Consider the following 21,739-nt stretch of genomic DNA (forward strand, 5'->3'; position numbering starts at 1 on the left):
TCGATTTTGTGCTATTAGCTGTAATACTAGAATGAATAGACTTAGGTTCAAAAAATAATCTGATATTTGTCATCAATTCTTTACGAATATACGATATTTTAATTTTTAAGCGAATAAATTGAGTAAAAATATAAATATTATATAAATATAATATAATATATTATTATATAAAAATTAAAATATCGTAATAAGCCAATGGGAAATAACATCTGCAGATAAGTTCTTACCTTTAAGTTTTATCTTATCGTTCTCTATTAAAAACTAAAGTTAACAACACAATATTGGTTTTACTGAACGCAAATATGCTACTTTGTACGTTTGTAAGACACAGAAAACACGGGTGTAACTCAATAAATATTATTTTAATACGACTTGAAATTATACAAATCATATGTATTTACATGCATACAAACTATAAAATAATAGTGATTAAAGGAGTACCTTCTAAATTATAATACAGATACTAAACACATGAAAATTTGTTTTTTTTTCTCTAAATAATAAACAATAATAATATTATACATACGTCAGAAATTAGTCATGCGCGAATATAATAATATTACACCACGGCGGTTCCTCAATGTTCGTTACGTAAACTTATTATCATTTAGATAGTTGGATATTGTGTTTAACATCACCTATATTTACATAAATTAAAGTTGAATTAAAACGTGTCGATCGCATTCGCTACCACCGCGTATGAACTGTGCACACTGTACAGCTCACATATTACATAGGAATGGGTAGGTACTGTATTATATTATTATTATACTCACGAACAATAGTTTTTGTGATTGCCTATAGCTACTTCGTGAAACTGTAGTCTTACATATTATATGCCTTAAAACGTATCATCGACACGGCGTTTATACTGCAAAGTATTCACGATATCACATTGTTTTTAATCAATATGATGAAGATAATATAAAAACCGTTATAGACTTATAATAAGCGTCTGGCTCCAATGTGCTAGGTACTAATCAATGTTGAAATCATGCCAAAAAAAAAACTCAAAGAATCGTCGTTTGTTTTTAACATAATACGCAGCTCTATACGTATTATTATAATCAAACGATTAAATGCTCCGTTGGTTTATTAGCGTCATTGCGTTAACACACAATCTAATTATAGACATGCACATTGTACATTTTAAAATTCGAATTTTGAACAATCGAGGAGTCACAAAATGCAATGCTTACCGCTTACCGTAATATTATAAATTATAATGTGTCAGCCGCCGCGCGAACACTTGAAATACGCTACGACGCCGTGAGTACACCGATTACATTTTTAATCACATGACTTAACTGTGAATCAGCGATCTATTCGATCGATTCCTCACTATAGCATAAGATTGTTGTTATTTTTTCCATGTACCTTATACTCCACATCATATTGACATACGATCTATTGACTCGTTCGTCTCTAATGAATTTAAATTTGAAGTGAAAAAATGACAAGAAAATTGATTTTTTATCTTTCAATCGTTCATATTATTCGATCGTTGTAATTTTAAGTTTTAGTTCGTGCTTTGCACAGTTAACCTAAGTGTTATTACTTAATGTGTGTCAGTGTCTGTAAAGCATATTATTGCCGATGTATTATAAATATATTGTTAAGTTCAGAAAACCTCTGCCCGCTAAAATATGTATTCATAAATAATTTATCGTCGTTAAAAAAATATATAGTGATTCTTGCGAAAATGCGTATTTATCGGGTGCGCGTGCTCGCGTATTGCCGAGTCGTCGACGTGACACCTCCCTAAGAACCGCCGTTCATCCCATCCAAGGTCGCCGCCGGTGCGGCTGTCGTCTGCGATCGGTCTGTATCGGAGTCGCCTCGGGCCGTCGCGCCTCCGCCTCCGCCACCGCTGAGCTCGAGCGCGCGCGCGCGCGCGCGCTCTCGCCGTCTCCTTGTCCGATTTCGCAAAACGCCGCCGCCCGGTGAAACTGGTTCGCCGTCGCCGTACAACACGCCGGCGCGCGCACAATCAGACCATTCAGTACCACCGTTACACCGGTTACGCGCGCACACGTGTGATTTTCCCGGCCGTTTTCTGTCGAGACGCACGCGAGTCCCCGTGGTTCGTGTATACCATTAGTTATACCCTTTCCGGCTATACACAAATAGTGTATGTGAGGGAGCGTTTGTGCGTTTTGTTTTGGACCGTCCACCCGTCGATACGAGAAAAGTGTGTGGTGAAAACAAAAAAGAAATCGGACAGTCTGGCCAGCGATATATCGTCATATCGCCGCCACCTCGTGCGGATCGCTTTGGGTCGCCGATCGTCGGTCGTCACGTACAATAACAATCGCACACGGCAGTGGTTTTCGTTACACGTCGCCCTCACACGTGCGCGTCTCGTATAAACACGCGATCGGCTGCGTCAGCGGCGCGCTAAAGGAGAAAGTGCGCGGCGACCGTATATGTGTGCCGGCGGCCACGGCGGTCGGCTACGGCGGCAGCGGTCGGACCGATGTCCCAAGTCTTAGTCCCGCGACGTCGTACCTGCAGCGGCGCCGGTGGCGGTGGTTGGTTTGGGGGTGGTGGTGGTGGTGGTGGCAGCTGTAGTCGTCGTCGTCGTCGTCGCCGTCGCGCGAACGGCGGCGGCGGCGGTGGTGGTAGTGGCCGCAGCCGTCGAGACGGATCGCAGTCGAAAGGATCGGCGCGGCGGACACATGTCGTCGTCATCGGCGGACGAATGTCGGCGGCGCCGCGGTAGGCGCACCGGCGCGGTGGCAGTGGCCGGCGTGTACAGCGGAGACCAGCGACAGGCCACGCCGCCGTTCCCGTCCGTGTGCCGTCTGGTCGAGAAGTACACGATGCTCATCGAACGGCACCGGCAGAACCAGCAGAACGGATTGACGGCGCCTGTCCGTGGCAAACCATCGCCGCTGTCGTCGTCATCATCGTCGCCTACGACGCCTCTGCAGCAGCCCGCGGTACTGTCCAGCCCGGCAGTCGGCGGTGAAGATGCAGCCGCCTGGAACCATCTGCTGATGGACGGCGGTGGCTGTGAGAATAAAAACAACGACGTGGACGGCAACGGCCACGACGTGGACAGCTACGGTTACGACGACTACTACGACGATGACGACGACGGTTGCGGCCGGCGGTTCAGTTGCGTGTCGTTGGGCAGCATCCAACCCGGTACGTGTGCGCGCGATTGCTGCGACTACTGCCGTCGTCGCTGCCGCGACCGTCTCGCGGTGATTGTGGCGGCGTCGGCGGCGGAACGGGGAGGAGATAAGTTGCCGGTTACCACGTGCTCCCGGCTATCGGCGATCGCGCGCGCTCATAATAATATTATTACGCAACGACGGCCCATGTGTCTCGGACGACGATCGTTTCCTTTTCCACTTTCCGTTTCGTCGATTTCTGCAATTTGGGTTCGCATCGCTCGTGGTGTTTGGCTCTGTCACTAAATTAAAATAATAATAATATTATACAGCACATTGTCCGGAAATGTTTGAATCGATCGTCGTCCGCGATCCTTTTGCATAGGATTTATCGGTTTTTTTTCGTACACGTCATCCTCCGTAATGAACCGCCACTGCAGACACTGACGTACGGTTGTATAATCTGTCGCATTCGTCACTGCTATTGCCATGCACGATAAAATAACCGATATACAGGGTGATTAACCTATACTGTACTCTCATCCCTCGATTTTCTTCATTATATTATTATGCACTTATTTAAAATATAACTGACTTTTGGAGGAATTTAAAAATAGACCATATAATTCATTAAATTTTTGTGTCCCGTGGAGTTACAAACTTGTTCAAATGAAAACTCTCATTCGTACTGTAAATTATTAAGCGGATTTTTCCAAAAAAATTGATATATCAAAATCAGAATTCGAATGAATAGTTTTTGAGTTATTTTACTACGTTATATACTAACTACTAAGGATAATGTTAATTGCTTTAGAAGATCAGGAGGCTATAGTGATTTGAACAGAAGTGTGTATCACCATGGGACACTCCTTAAATAGGTCAAAAAATATCAAGGATTTGATAATTTAGTGTTTACATATTAATATATTATGTTAAAAAAATTATTATTAAAGGAAAAAGAGGGGTGAACACATACTTTGTAAATCACCCTGTATAGTAATATTATGATTTATATAATTGTAATAATATGATTGTTATGTACACTGCATCATCGGTTACATATTATACAATGATATTATACTGTATTCTTATTAGTAAAACGCGAATTTCTGATCGCGTTAGGTCATACGTAGGTATACGTTACAATATACCTAATTTATTATATATTTCGCTAGTCTCGTGAATCAGAGCAGGATCATCAAAATGCATACATTAATATTGTGAAAAATAAAATACACGAAGACCGAATTGAGCCGCGAGTTGTAAATGCATAGTATAATTATTAGGTACGTTATGTGATTCGATCGATTCCTGATTTGTCAACTTTAAATGTCCGTTATTAAATTATAATTATAATAAAAATACGTCAGGTCACGTCTTATTCATTTTAAATATCGCTACTTATTACGAAAAAAACACTCGGTCAAATTTCAACGGTATAGTAGCGAGCGTTTAATATTTTTGATTTTTTTTTTTTTTTTATTCAGTGTAAAAATATGTTAAAATAAAAATAACAAAATACAAGTGGTGGTCGAAATTTTGATGTGTAAGGACCGGCAAGAAGTATAAACGCATAATTTGTTTTTAAGATATAAAATTTCATAATAAATCAATCATGTCTGTCGCAACCTTAAGAATATTTTACCACTTCAATCTAAAAAATAAACCATACTTAAATCAGAGAAAAAATATCTTCAATACTTTACAATAATTAAAAGTTTTAATTATTCGAGGACGATAATATGTTTTTGGCAGCACTTATTGTCATATTCGTTCATAAATTCTTAGTAACTTTACATAATATATGAATCTTAAAATAAAAACGACGTATACATAGCAAATTAAACTAACTGCATATAACTACAACAAAAGTAGAGTGAAGTAAATATGGTCTGTAACTATAGCTAATGGAATTGAATTCTATCCATCAATATTCTTAAACAAATATTAATAGGTACATAAAAACGATTTATATAAGCGCGTGAAATAAATCATAATGAATCTTCATTCTTCGTCGTTATTTAATTTTACAATTTTTTAATGATCATTAGTTGCAACGTTTCAGTCATTAACTGTTTTCGATATATAATATATATTATATATTTTGTTTAAGTATAATTTCATTCGTCTAAAAGATTTATATTCAATTAATTAATATACCATACACACTGTTGAAATCATTAAAATTTGTCACACCGATGTGCGGTATTTGCATACCAATTTAGTAGTTTCTAAACATCAATAATTCTGACAGTTAATGTGGGTATCTACATAATATGAATATGTGGGCTGACGGTTAGTATTTTGCGGGCTTTTGTTTACGGGCCTTTGTGGAGTATACGTGATATGAAAACGTTGATTTAAAATATTTTCTCTTGTACTATTAAATTATACACGGTCAATATAATTAAGAACTCACCGATTTAATATTTGGTATTTATATCTATTCAGTTTTTATATTGAAATATTTTATAAAATAAGCTTACTTATATTTATTGGAAACATTTTAAAACTTTAATAGTATTAAATTAGGTATACATATTAAAAAAAAGTACTTTCTAGTAATATGCAGATAATGGCATTCGTTTGCATTAGGTAGTTTCAAATTTTAAATCAATAATGTTTAATGATTTCAGTGTTTTTTTAAAAAAAATACGAAGACTGAAAATTGCTTACTGTTGTATTCAGAATACTTGTTCAAATTTAAATTAGTTATGAAACAATAATATTATTAAGTACTAAATATAAAAATATTGGATATCATAAGTTTATAAAATAAAATGATAAGCATAAATTAAATAATTTATAACTTATATACCGGACTTAAATCAATCAAAATCTTTTAAAAATCCATCACCTCTGATGTACTGCTATAATAATTTAATATTTTATTAAATTATTAAATTTCTATAGTCTATTTATTATTTTTTGATTTACAACAATATCAAACACTTACATGCAGAATGTAGAATGCGTATTTCATCGATTATATTTTTTTAGTATTATGCTTAAATTTAAGTTTTTAATTTTAAAATTTAAATAATGTAAGCTTATAATACAATTACTAAATTCTAAATTTTTAAAATTAAAAAAAAAACTAGTTGTTTTTAATCGTTTATTTTTTATAGTACAATGCGATTGAGTCAATGTTGTGTAAATATATTCAGGTTATTTGTCTTAGTAATAATCCCGTATTTAATTTTCTTACAAATTATTATTAAAAAATATATGATTAATAAAATGTTCAGCAATTTAACCAAATATTCTTTTTTTATATTTATTAAATTACCTATATAACATAAACTAAAAATAATAAAGACGTTTAAAAATATCATCATAACAGAATTTTTAAAAGTCTTAAAAGATAAAAAAAATTATTGAAATTAAATAGGCACGTACTTAAAGTTAGAAATTAATATCAATATAAAATCTATTTTATTGTTACGTGTTTTATTATTATACATGAATTATAATATTATTAGCTAATGGTCTTTGATGCCGAGTTGTTATAATAAAAATCAATAAAAAAAATAATATTACTTTTTCTTTATGTCATAATTGCACGATGATTCTTATTGATAATAAAATATTATATTATCAATAAAATCTTCTATTAATTTAATAAAAAACAATGAGAAACCTATGACTTTTCTTTTAACTTTGATGATTTTAATGTTGGCTTATGGTTTTTACAAACAGTGTGTTTTCTCAGCTTCGTCCCTAATTTTTAATACCTTCCCATTAAACATTAGGTATTATCTTTTGAATTTACATAGTATTGCTTAAAAGATTTATGTTTTTAATCCTCATAGTTTACTTAATATTAACAATATAATACAAATAACGAAAAACCGTTTTCCCGAAATCTAAATAAATTGCATAAAAACATGCATTAATACCCATAAAGATAGAACATTTTAAATGAAGATCATTGTTATGAAAATATATTATCTTGCATTATTATAAATAACTTATTGAACCATAATATTATTTGATCAAAATGTGTTTTATTTTGATTACGTAAAAGATATTATTTGATGTTCATAATATCATAATAAATAATAATATTATAATTATGTAAGTGAATGTGTGACGACAAAATATTTATATTAAAATATAGATTATATATAAACATTACCCATACAAACATATAATTTTGATAGTTATTGATCAGCTAATTGTTTTAAGAATATAAAATTAATTAATTAATTAAAAAAATAATTTCGTTGCTAATTCACTATTTACTTTTTGTACGAATATTAGTTATGATGATTCACTATGATTTATGATAAAATGACAAATTATATAGGTAGTAAAAATTTAACTTTGATTGGTCTTATTTGATATAAAATAATAATACAAATATAATTATATCAAACATTAAATCCGCTTAATTTTAACGTAGGTAAATTAAATATTTGAAATAGATTAAATTAATTATGATTAGACATCATACGAGTTTAATCGAATAATACATATAATAATATATAAAATAGTGTGTTTTTTATGAAAAAATATTCAAATAATATTTTTATAATCAATAGAAAAAATTCCAACATTGATTGTTTAAGCATTTTATTCATATAGCGTGGTCATAATAAGACGTTTAGTCTTATTATTAAAACGCTTGTGTTGTGCTGTCGCCTACCGTATGAACGATCGGTTCAATTTAGACCATCCGCTCTTTACACAATTTCCCCTCGATTGTAACGTGCAGTGCATACTGTTGAACGACCGACCTTGCCTAACCTAATACTGCTATATTATATATTATATCGTTGCTACAAAAGCGTTTCACATAGGTATTATACGTGTACATCGCACAGTGCAGATGAACTGAAGTTGCATTCAATCAGTTAAATAAAGTTAATAAATGAGTTACATAAACAGTTTATATTTCTATTATACGTATTGTATGAAAGAAACAATTTCAAAAAAAATGTTTTTAAAAAAAACCCATAATTAATGCTCCAAAAGACTACAATGGATATAACATCCAAACATTGGTTCTCTCGACACGTAATTAATTAATAATTATTATTTTTCATAAATTAACTACGTTATAGCTACAACATTAATTTAAAATTTTGCTTATATTATCAATTATCATTAATAGTAAAAATTGTATACATATTTATTGTATAGCTTAATATAACATTTTCTGGTTTTCAATAATTGTGAAATGTAAAAATATAGTTAAGTAAACAACACTTAAATTTTATTTCAGTATGTAAAAACTACTGAATAACGATTTTTTTCATGTATATATATATATACATATTAATCTGTAATATATTAAATACCTATATGTAACATAAAACCAGTTTAGTTGTTTATAAAATGAAAAATACTTATAAATTCAAAACTAATATAACATCAGAGGCATTAATAATTTAATATTGATTATAATTCAAAAAGCCAAAAAGTAAAGGTCAAAATAAAATTCATAATAAAAAGTCATTGTGTTTAGTTTTAAGTTTAATATACTCTATAAGTTAGAAAACTTAAAATGGTTAGTAAAGGTTTTTGGTAATGTAACTTGCATGAATACGCGTTACGAAGAGAAAAAATCGACTATTTTTCACGAGTCGTTAGTTCCTTCTCCGGATGCGACTAATTGGCCAAAACGTCGTTGTGACACGTGACCAAATTAAACCAGAAGTAATACAATTATAATGCTACATTAGTATTATACAAGTTACTATTTTTTTTCGGTGAATATCAATAACTAATGATATATATTTTCTCACGACTCTTTAAGTATATCTTACACATGAATATTTTCACAGAAATTAGATTATACCTATTTTTTAATGTATTCTTGAGTTCAATTCCATTTATAAATTATTTTTAATTTTATCATTTTACGGATTTTTATTTAAAGATAAATGCAAACATTGTATTTTTCTTTCGTATGGACGTATTTGCTGATAACAATTTTACCGACTATATGCCAGTCAATTAAACATTAGCCTTTTATTTAATCTTTTTATAGAGAAATTATGATAGACAATACATTTAAATTTAAATTAAATATTTCAAGGATTTAAATAGCTATTTAAATGTGTACCTCCTTACCTAAAATTTGTTTTAAAATTTTAAATAATCATATAAAAATGATTCAATTTGATTTAATTGTAATAACTTTATATAAGCAGAGTTTGGAAAATAAATAAACGATATATAATTTATCTAGTTTTAAATTTAAATTATACTTGATTAGTGACTATTTTTTTAGAATTGTTAATTTCATTAAATTAAGGATTTTTAATTCTTAAATCATTTAAGTCAAATATATAACTGGTATAAAATCCGGGATTACTTATCATACATTTACAACCTAATTAAGTTTGAATTCATTGTTTAAGCTTAGGTACTCATTATTTAAGTCATCGTTTGCTAATTAAATAAACATGAAAGAGTATTATTGTTTATCATTCTTTAGAAATATTTTTTTTTATAAAGTTATAATAGAAATTATAAACAATATATCAGTTTAATTTCACATACTTATTAGTTATTATAATAAAACATTAAATAACTATTCTAATGTATAGTATACAATACTACAGTCTACAATTGTATACACTATATTAAAATATAAAAATTAATTTTGAACTTTTACGTTATATTTCAACAGTAATAATAATACTAGGTATTTGTTAAATTATTATTTATTAGTAATTAGACAGAATGTTACATTACCTATATAAAAAAGAGAATTGTATAATTTGCAATTTGTTAATGATGATTATTGAAAAATATAACGCATTTTAATTTTTGCATGACAATAAGTCTACTTATAGACATATTAATACATTTAGGAAGATTAATGTTCACCTAAATTTTTGTATACCGCGTAGATAATATAATATTATAAAAATGTAAGAATTTTTTAATTTAATTAAATTGTATTAAATAGGTATTCATAGATAATTATTAATTTAAATAGATGTAGTCAGTGAAAAGTTGTGTTCAAATAAAAAAATGTTCAAATATTATCATAGGTAATTTGCATCTCAGTTTGAGAATATTTATTCAATGTTCTAAAATATGACAAAATATTTTTATAACAAAATTTGGAACAATTTGTCCGGAAAGAAACGTTGTAATGGAGTAAAAATAGCATTTTGTAAGTAGAAAACGTCAATATGATAAAACTACAATCTTTAAAAATGTAGGTATATTAAAAAATAAAAACACAACTAAAATAACGTTCAACAAGAAGTAACACTTACACAATGCACTTTTTGATGACTAATTGTATTTATATTTTTAATTAGATAACCTTCATACTCGGATGGACTGCGAATAAAGCGTTATTGTATGCTGTTTTTGATCCTGTATAGGTACTATAATGTTTGCACGATGAATGGTTTTGTTGGTGGTTATATACGTTTTAAATCCTATTTTGTTGTAGTTTTTCTTTTATCCGGAGTATGGTTTGTGCTTCGCTAAATTCAACACGATGAAAATTGCACTATTATGATTTACGATAGCATACAATTGTCTTTTGCTTTTAAAACGACCATTAGATTTGCAATTTTTGAGTTTATATACGTTTTATTTTTTTTTTAATGATTAATATTTTCCAATGGATATATGAATGGTATTTGTTATGATTTGGTTAAAAATTTAAGAAGCAAAATTAAAAACTATTAAAGCATATTATACATTCAGTAAGGTTATCGTGATTGGTTAGGTTTTACGATTTCAATAATAATACTTTTTTAAATAGTTTAACTTATATATTTTAAAATTCATGCATATAATGATAAAAATTAAATTGCATTAGGAATGTTGAAACGTAATTTATTATATGTATGATTTGCTTGGTTGTCGGAGACGATTCGTTACATATTTTTGTACATAATTTAATAAGAAATTTAAGAAATTATGAAAACAAACAATAATTTATTACCTACTTTATAATATATAATATATATTTCATAAAAAAGTATAGGTATTTCCAATTATTTGGATAAAATATTTGTGAGTCTGGTCCATTACTATTTTTACTTATGTAAAATTTGTTTGAATTTTAAATTAAAAATGATTACTCATTTCTTCAGTCTGACAATGTCAACATGTGCTCCAAAACGTGATGATAAAATTTGTTTTAGTAAACAAAATTCAAGTTGATTACAATTTCTTTAACTTTTAATATGTAAAATACTTTTACAGGTATCCAATTGTTTATGGAATTTATTATATATTATTAAATATTATAATTCTGTCACTGTACGTCTATAAACTATGTTTCATAATTATTTAACTTTCGACAGTGAATAATTTTTAAATGTATATTTTTATTATTATGGTGGTAGTCTAAATTTAAATAACACAATATTTTTCCTATAAATTACAGAGTAAAGAAAACTAATTTTACTTTTTCTTTCCAAAGTTTTCTGAGTTAAATACTTTTACATTAAAAAAACTTCCTGTTTTTAACCTTGATATAAATCAATTATAAAATTAAGTTCTCATGTCATTTTTTACTTTGTGTATTTTGAATAAGATATGTTCTAAATATTTTGATATAATAGTAATTTATTTTATTCATACTATTTTTGTGTGATAATTTGATTGGGTTTTAAACGTTGATCAAAATTTATATTTATTAATTTATATATTTAATAATTAGATTTTACTTTTTTTGCATTTGTATTATGTTTTAATATATTTTATATTATCAAATTTCCCAAAAGCTTTTTAACATTTAAGATTGGCACTTCTTTTTTTGGGGACAAATAAAGGTATGTTATTCAACCGTATAGTTTTTTTTGTGATGCATACAAGTTCTTTCATCTTTAAGGATAAAAGAGTATAATATATGGATTGTGCATTAGACAGGAAATATTATTTCCTGTGACATATTTTTCATATTCCTTTTCAGAACACGTCTTATAAATTATTGCAATACCCTTTTTTATTATTATGAAAATATAAAATCTTTCTATTTGATGTTTTATTATACTATTGCAATTCTGTTGAATAATTTAAACTATAATTGTAAATAAACTTTGACATATAATATGATTATGAAAATATGAAATGTGTAATGATTATTAATTATTATTTTTATCTGCTCTGTAATTTTTATATTTTTATTTATCTCAGTAAATCCTTTTAATCAATTTTAGCTTGTAAATAAAAAAAATAACTAAATTAAAAATTAAGACGTTATGATATTAGGATATATCAAATTATAAACATATATATTATTATACGTATGATAATGATAAGAATGATTATAAAGATCACAGGTATAGGTATTAGGACGTATTTAAGTAGGTAAGTACAGTTTTGTCGTACTTCAAAAGCGTTTCAATTAATTGCAATTTTAATACGACTATATACATGACTGAACTGAAACTTCATTGTTACAACTATGCGGGCTGAAAAAATTTGTAAAAATACATGTATTATAACCTAATGATCGCTAATAATAATAGTAATAATTTACACGTAGGTGCACATAAATGACCAGATATACGGGATAAAAGTATATTATGGACAATCGCACAAAAAATAATTTAAAATAGTTTCTATTTTATTCTTCATGGTTACTATGATACCTGTTATTAGGAAATAAATAGGCAGTCGAGCTCATTTCTGCACCACAAGAAAGTTTTTTTAACAATAACGATAACAAAATTATTTATTTTTTGCAGAAGATTGGCCATACACTCCTAATCTGAATTGATTAAAACCTCCAAGGGTCTATAGTATAGACATGTATAAGATATATTTTTTTTGTTTAAATAAAATGAGCCCTTTTATGTGTATTTTTAAAAATATCTGTGTGGTAATAAATTTGGTAACCTAAGTACCTATAATTGTAATAATCAAATCTATTTTTCTGTTTTTGAACAAAACTTACAAAAAACTTGGTTAATAATCTTAGTTAATAAAATTAATGGTTATAATAAAGGCCCACTTGCTGATGTTTAAAATATGACCAATGACTAAGAAAAAAAAAATACTACAATTTGATTGTGTTGTACTATAGACTAGCATTAATATATAATTATATATAATGTGTAGAGTATACAAACTAATAACCATAAAATACAGTTTGTTTTTATATTAGTGCGATCTTATTTTATTATTTATAATCGAAGAAATAATATGCCTTAATATGTATAATAATTCTATCCAAATTCGGTCATCGAAATTATCTATGTTCTATAAAATATATACTATTTTCCAATAAATTAAATTATGTAATTACTGTTAAACAATAGGTTAACATACGTTATATTATTTTAAGACAATTTGGTAATATATTAAAAACAAAATAATATTCATTACTTTCACATTATTTACATTTTATGTTTCATAGGATAGACATATTATAAAAACTAATGCAGACATGCAGTTTAAACCTGTGGTGGTTGTAACGATATAATTGAGTTTACTAGAAAATCTTGTAGGTAGTTACATAAGTATAAGTGCCCACATTTGAGTCTACGTGGTGGATACAATAATTTTATCATAAGAGTTTAACTCAAATTTTGAGTCTCATAGAGAGATGTCGGTGCTTGAAGATCTAAACACTTAATAACCAATAATGAATTTTTATTTTTATTTTACGATTTATACGTTACATTTATTATTTTAATATTTAACATGCATTACTAAAATGTTCATTAAAATATAATATTATAAAGCATCGAGTATAAAAAGTAAGATGTTGAAGGGCTTGAGTCTTATAAATACATTTAAGGTAAGACTAGTTTTTGGGCGTTAATTTGACAAATTACTTATGAAATTGTGGGAGACTACGTCACCTAGCACTTTATAATCATGTCTATATTGTTAATTAATTTTAATGGAAAAGGGACACTACTCCATAATGTTTAATACCTGTAGTCCAAAATTCCTTAATACACTACTGAATTGTCATTTTAGGGTATAGGATACTATTTGAACGGTCAAATATTAAAAATGCGAAACATGAAAAATTTGTATAAAAATGAACATTTTAGAACACGGAAACTATATTATAAACTAGTATAATACAGTATCAGAATTTTTTTTTGTATTCGAGAGATGAAAATAAAAAACAATTTGACAAATTGAATTGTTTTGAATTGTTTGGTTGTTATTGTAATTATATATTACTTTCTTTATAATTTTTTTACCATTGTAGTAAAAGTTTTATCGTTTTTTAAAAATATAAATGTATATTAATTTTTCATTTTAATGTATTGACAAGTGTAGCAGTGTAGGTATCTATATAAAATGTTGTTCTTTATTTTTTTATTATTTTACTGATGACAAGGCCGTAACAGGGGGGAGGGTCTAGTGGTCCGGCCCCATCTCGACATTTTTAAAAATAGAAATATTTTAGTGGTGAATATAGTTTATTGATTATACATTTTCGACATTTATATTTTTAAAAAATGTTGGACCCCCCGAAATTTTTTTTCAGCTACTACCTTGACTGAAGATATTAAATAAATAATAAAATGCTATACAAATCATAACACTACAACAGTTGTTCTGCGATCGGTGTAATCATCACTACAGATTACAGGCTGACTACATTCATTTTCAACATTCGCAATATTATTGTGAAAAACGCTATCAAACTTCAAAAATACACTAAGTTTAAAATTGGGAATATTATGATGTAATATTGCATTCGGTGTTATTATAAAATTATCTGTATTGTGTAATGTGGGTTAGATGAGGAAATGTAATGCTGTATTACTGCGTACTGCTGGTCAGTTGTATAATGTATACGCCGTATTTTATATATTATTATTTATAGTAATTTAATAGTTATATTTTTGACGTGTATCGGTGGCCGCTGGGCATTTAATCTAAATGGACTACGGCGAACAAATTTTATATGAAAATGATTTTATTCGATGTAATAGTATAGTCAACGATACATACTACAGTTCAGTTATTATTTGTTTTTTTTTTTTTTTTAAATAATTGTGTATTAATAATAGTATTTGGATATTTAGAAATATTTATTATTCAACAATTTTCGAGGGGGTAGGGGTGTTATGACTCTTCTCCTGAATAAGCCAGTACTATAGTAGGTATATACATATTAACATACGTAGTATAAATTATATAGGTATAACATAAATAAGTCTTGAAGTCATGAAAAATTATGTTGACAATTTTATAAAGTTCTATACAATACCACTTTAATTGTCACAAAAGAAAAAAAAACTTGTCAAAAATAGTTTTTGACTACATTGCATATTGACCAAACTGTATTATTTATTATGACTACTTTATATTTTATGTACATTATTAGGAATGCAACGTATATTTATCTTTATATTTACATCGATAGTGGAAAAACTAAGTGATATAACCCCCAACCCCTGACATTTTTAGAATCAATGTTTAAACTGATACCTAATGATAAACCACACTTTCTTAATTCTTTTACTTTTTATTCCAAGGAATTTAACCTTCAAATCGTTTTTTTCAATTTTTGCTCATTAAAAAATTTAGTAAGATTTTCAATAACGGCGTACGGTCAAAATAAATAGTGATGTATGCCACACGTATCCCACAACTATCGTAAACGAATTAAAAGTCAATCTCAGTGAATAAATGTAAACTCTGGAACCCACACTTTAACTCTCCGCCGCCGTTTTAATTATTTCACGATACACTACTATTGCTGCCAATCAACGTAACCCCCTTGGATGGTATATTTACACAGCGCCTAATACTATAAATACGTACGTACCACTACGAATATTAAAATTCTTATAAAATCGAGAAAGTACGGTTACAGAGAAGACGTAATATATTTGACTGCCGTAACGTTACGCATCGTTTTCCACAACCGCGTTATCAGTAGTCACATTATTTTAATGGCTTAACAATATTGTTATAATATTATAATAGCGTTCTGCGCGATGTACACATCATTTTTACCCGGACCGTACAAAGTGTCTGCGTTTTGTACGTTTAAAGTTTAAACGATGGACCGTACGAATAGCGACCGTTTGCCGTCATTTCAAATCTTGTGTATTTGTATGTATTGTATAATATATTTTTATAATTTCTGACGAATCGTTGTTTGTGTCATGTATATTATAGGTAGCGACGAAGACGAAAAGCTGACGACAAACTCGGATGTGGGCGACGGCGGCGCGGAAAACACGCAGTCGCAACTGCAGGTGGTGGTCAGCCGGCTGGAGGTTAATAAGACCAAAGTGAAACGAAAACGGCGCAAGTCGTGGACGGGACCGGTGGGCTGGCAGGGCCCTGGTGACGGGACGAGCGGTCCGTGTCGCAAGGGCCACAGTCTGGACCAGGGCTACGAGACGACACACCACCACCGGGACTTCGGGGGCAGGCTGATCCACCAACCGGCGCTGTACCGGTCGTTCAGCAACAACGCGGACGGCGATGGCGGTACGGTGGTGTTCAACGGGTACGATCCACCCGACGGCGTGGCCCCAGTCAACGGCGGCGGACGGCAATTCCGGACCCCGTCCGTGGTGGTCAGCGACCACTCCGAGGACCCGGTGTCCTTTTCGTCCATGTTCACGCTGGACGATCTCGACGAACTCGAGTGCAGGCCGTCCGCCGACTGCGGGTTCAACGACTCGTCGTCCGACTGCAGCGCGGCGAGCACGTGGAGCGCCTCGAGTAGCGTCATCAGCGTGCTGGACGCCGACTATTCGTTGCACACACCCGAGCGCAAGATATCCGGATGCAGCACGTGCAGTACGTTCAGCGGCGGCGAGGATGATGACGCCGCGGCGGCATTCGGCCAAACCAAACCGAAGGCAAAGGTCAGTGTTATTAAATAATAATATGATATAATTATATTGCACTATTAAGAGGTACTTAACACTTAACAGCTATATACTATTTAATTACCGTTAAATACGATAAAACGATAATATCATAATGTGCAGTAGAAGGTAGTGCTGAGTTCAGACCTTCAGAACCTGTAATAGGTTCTTGTTTTCTCTTCCACCTCATCCTCTTTAATGTAAATCACAAATGGTTGTAAATATTAAGCATTTATTTGATACCTATAAATAATATAAACGATACAACTGTATTACATTTTACTAAAATATTTAAAACTATTGAACGTGTGTTAAATAAACATACATTTTTTGTTAAATATATGCGTAGTACATCAAAAGTAACATAAATTAAAAATACATATTATATTTTCGAAAAATAAATTGCTTTAATGCTTAAACTGTTGAAGTTTTGAAAATTCAAACGTTATTTGCTCATCACCGATATCACCAGTTTTCATTGGTTTTTAAACACAGAGCATGACGATGAAGTAATCTAAAATACTTGCTGACCCCTGTTTCAGCACAGAAATTATTTTTACCCGATCATTTTTGATAAAATATTATGTGTTTCTGGTAAAATAATAAAAACATATTTTCGAAAAAAAAAACAATGTTATATTTGAAGTTAGTTTTGAGCGTTCCGACAAACCTTTTTAAGTACCTAACGCAACATATTATTGTGAGGCATTTATTTTTTATTTGACCTTTCGTTTACATAACATTTATCTAGTACATACATTTATCTATTAACAAGGATTATTGAATTTGTCAAATTATTCGATTAATAAAGGAAAAAAGTATTTGTGTGTATGTAATTATATGTATGTTCGACCGGATTTTACTTAAAAAATATTGATTGGATTTAAGTCAATGTTTTAATTGTTTTTATAGACTATTAAATAAATAACACAAACTGAAAAATCATATATTGCCTGTGTATGATCAAAAATAATAATGGGTACACAAAAATAAACATATAATACCTTATACCTACGTTGTATAAGGCATTTACTAAAAACTTAATGTTGATTAAATGTATGATATTGAATTTTAGTTACTTATTGGTTGGTCTAGTACTCAAGTCCATATATTATGCATATTTGTAGGTACCTGTTATAATATATTGTACAATCATATCATCGATCGATGCTCTATTATTTGTAATATGCTGTCAATAAAAACTTCGAGAGGCTCATTCTAGGTATAATTTTAGTATATTTTTCGTGACTTTGAACACTAATTTGTCATCTACATTAGACCAAGAATTAAAAATGAATGGCCTGTCGATAATTATTGTGTGTACCAAATAAATATATAGGTATATATTAGACATATGTGTATATATATAGAAACAACGACGCCTGCCTTTTCGAAAATGGAAATTGTTTGCTATGCTCATATATTATGGTGTAGCTAATCAATTTTTGTCTTTTGATACGAATATTGCTATAAATATATTTTAAACAGCATGATAATTTATTTGATCAACGCGACAACATCGTTTTAAATGAAGGCATTGAGGTAGAACGCAAATGAAAGAAATGTTTTAAATTTGTATAATTATGTTGTATATATTTTGTGGACTATAATAATTGTTATATGTATCTATATAATGTTACGTATTAATCATTACGTGGCATTGTGTACATAAAAAATTGTTATTTTCGAACGATTGAACCACGTTTGTTCCAGAAAACAACTTACTAAAATCTATAAAACCTATAAGAACGCTAATTTTTACTTAAAAGAAAAAGGTATTTCTCAATATTATTATACTAAGTGTTTCTACAACAAATATCACCACCATGGCACCATAGGATAATTAAACGAAAACTATCACATCATCATTCATCATACTAATAAATACACAGAAAAATATATTCATTATTCTTTATCTTAAAAACAGCGAGTTTCAATTTGTATTTCTTAATAGCTAGGTACTTAACTTAAAAATTAATTCTCTATGGTTATACTTGTGACATAATGCGAATGATTTGTAATTTAACTTTTATCCAATTTGAAATTAGATATTGATAAGTATTGTCAGCAACGAATAATAATAAAACTATAGTAAAAAGTACAGTATAGGTATCTACATGGTTTTGAAATTTTTTTTTTTGTCTAAATCACTGAGCAATTTTATCTTGACATTATCATACTATAGATGTACAACGAGTGTCAGACGTCATTGGTATTGAACATATATTTAAAAGACCTTTGATTACTGTCTACTAAAATTTTATTGCCTTTCTGTTAAACGAAAATGTCATTGTGTCATATTAAATTCATACAATCATAAATATGGTATAATCGACTGAAATGAGGAAAAAAGAGAACCTAATAATACTGCAGTGCTTTTAAAATCGTGAATATTTAAGTTATAAAATTACTGTCATCCTGTTGTTATATTATAAAATGAATTTACTTTCAATACTCATATTATACCCTGTACAGTTCTAGTATAATATTATACTGCCGCTGTGTAATAAAGATTGAGATTTTCTATAATGTACAATTACGCTAGAATCAAACACAAAATAATCCTCATTAGATACTTTTTCAAAACTTAAAAGAAGCCTTTTTATTACATACAAATTGTTATGTGTATGTCATTAGAACGTAAAAGTAAATCATTATGACGTGACTATAGTATCAGAGTTTGCCGCAAATCATAGAAATACGATACATTTTATTCGCCGGGTTATACCTAATAATAAAGTAAATCTGCTTCATTATAATGATCGTAATTATAGACTACTGTAAAAAAAAATATACAAGTAATGAAGACATTTTTAAATATGTATTAATTAATACATTTAATAATTTAGTTTCAAAAATCACTAACCCAATCACTACGTCTTAATACGTAGGTAAACAAAAATATATGAGAATAATATATTTTAATGGTAACGTCGTCTTTCAAATCTCAAACGTGTTATTTTTAATATAGATCTTTATAAATGCATTGATATAAATAAAATAAACTTTCAGTATCGTTAAATAAAACCCCATTTTGAAATAATTGCCCACAATTGTTTTACAGTTTTGGAACCCCGTTTACTGATAAATGATAAAAATAACTTATTGTGAATTTATTACTGGATAACTATGTATGAGCTTTCAAAAAAATGGTCACGATTATATGCATCATCAAATTATTTATTCCGTTATATAATTTCAATGATGTATTTATGAACAATTATTTAACTAAATAAAAATAATTACAGTTTTTTTTTTTTAAGTGATTATATTGTACATCTAAAATAATCACCCGTGTTCGGTGAATGTAAATATGAACAACTGTAAAACAAGTAACAAAATCAAAACATCATGATGGTAAACACACACACAATTTGGTCGCGCTTATTTTGTCAGTGTAGATATGTCGGCTCCATTGTAAAAAGCCATGTAGGGCTTAGATAAGCATATTACGGGTTATGTTTGGCCTGAAAGGACGAAAGGTCAGCAGTAGATAGGTTGTTCATGAAACGGAAAACGAACTGTGATAGCTATATGTGACCGAGGAACAATTACATTTTGATATTTTATACAGGACACAGTGCTATTAAAGATATCGGTTATATAAAATCATCTAAATTATTTTCACGGCGGGATCATTCTCTGATTTATAATTATGTTAATTACACTATGAAAGTACTTATATTGTAGTTTAAACCAATGACGTCAATAATTTAAAAGGTAGGTCGTATTTATTTTTCACTATTATTTTGTCTATTTTGGTAAAGAACAAAACATTTAAACATGTACAATATTCATATTGCCGATTAGCTATAGCTATACAGTGTAGTATTTGTGTAGATTGTTTGTATTGTTTATCTTATTTAGTAAATAATAAGTAATAACCATATAAAGTATATAATTTGAAAATTAGAAAGATAATGACGTATAATATGATGATTATTTTGAGAACAATAATTTATACCGTATAATTGTATCAGAGTTTGAACATAACGTTAATCCTACTGTACTATATTTTTATCTAATATTTATTAAAACGGTTAAGTTCAATAAACAAAAATATAAAATTGGAAAAAAATTAAAAGTATCCAAAATTGAGAAAAAAAATACGAATTAACGATATGTATAAATATATACTTATACTCATGTATGTTATGAATGTACTATTATGATATTCGATCAAATATTTTTCTGAACAGTGCGAGGATTTATTATAAGAATGTATTTTCTTGTTTTATAGTTTCTAGTAACATTTTTGATCAATTTAATACTATTATGGCGGTAAAAATTAGGAATTGAATATTAATTTTCTTAATAATTAGAAGAAAGTAACAAAAAACAGTAGAAAAATAAATAATAATAAAATATTATTATGTTACTTATTATGTTAAATTAATATAATGTAATTGCGATATTTTTTCAAAAATTAGTTCAATCGTATTTTTAATAAAAAATTAATTACTTATAGTAATATGAATATCCTTTGAAATAGAGTTTGAAACCTAACCGTCACTGTTCAGAATTGTGTACTTAACTGTGACCTACTCAATGACATGATATACTTGGATCATACTATACAGCAAAGTGAGTTTTCCAGTTTTGTTCTCGTACACATAATATTATAGTTTTCACTGTTTTGACATATTGAATTAATTTTAACACGAAGTTTTGTTGTATGTTTACTGTAGTAAAGGTAATAGGTATAGTGTATAGTTATTATAAGTATGACTTCGTATTTGACGTTCAAAATAATAACTTTTAAAATTTCTTAAACATTTCAGTAAAAGATATTTTTCATTTAGTAATAAATAAGAAATATTCACGTTTATGAAA

At 29.3% G+C, this 21,739-nt stretch overlaps 1 protein-coding gene across 1 annotated transcript in view; it reads left to right on the forward strand.

The window, feature by feature from the left end:
- The first annotated feature begins 1,984 nt into the window (after nucleotides 1-1,984).
- Nucleotides 1,985-21,739, forward strand: part of LOC132920115 (inositol-trisphosphate 3-kinase A) — a 221,156-nt gene continuing 201,401 nt past the window's right edge. The window contains exons 1-2 of the mRNA XM_060982206.1: nucleotides 1,985-3,150; nucleotides 16,203-16,903. Coding sequence (XP_060838189.1) covers nucleotides 2,679-3,150; nucleotides 16,203-16,903 — 1,173 coding nt within the window. The 5' untranslated portion in view covers nucleotides 1,985-2,678. The remainder of the gene's footprint in view (nucleotides 3,151-16,202; nucleotides 16,904-21,739) is intronic.

Source organism: Rhopalosiphum padi, chromosome 2 (assembly GCF_020882245.1).
Source record: "Rhopalosiphum padi isolate XX-2018 chromosome 2, ASM2088224v1, whole genome shotgun sequence".
NCBI lineage: Eukaryota > Metazoa > Arthropoda > Insecta > Hemiptera > Aphididae > Rhopalosiphum > Rhopalosiphum padi.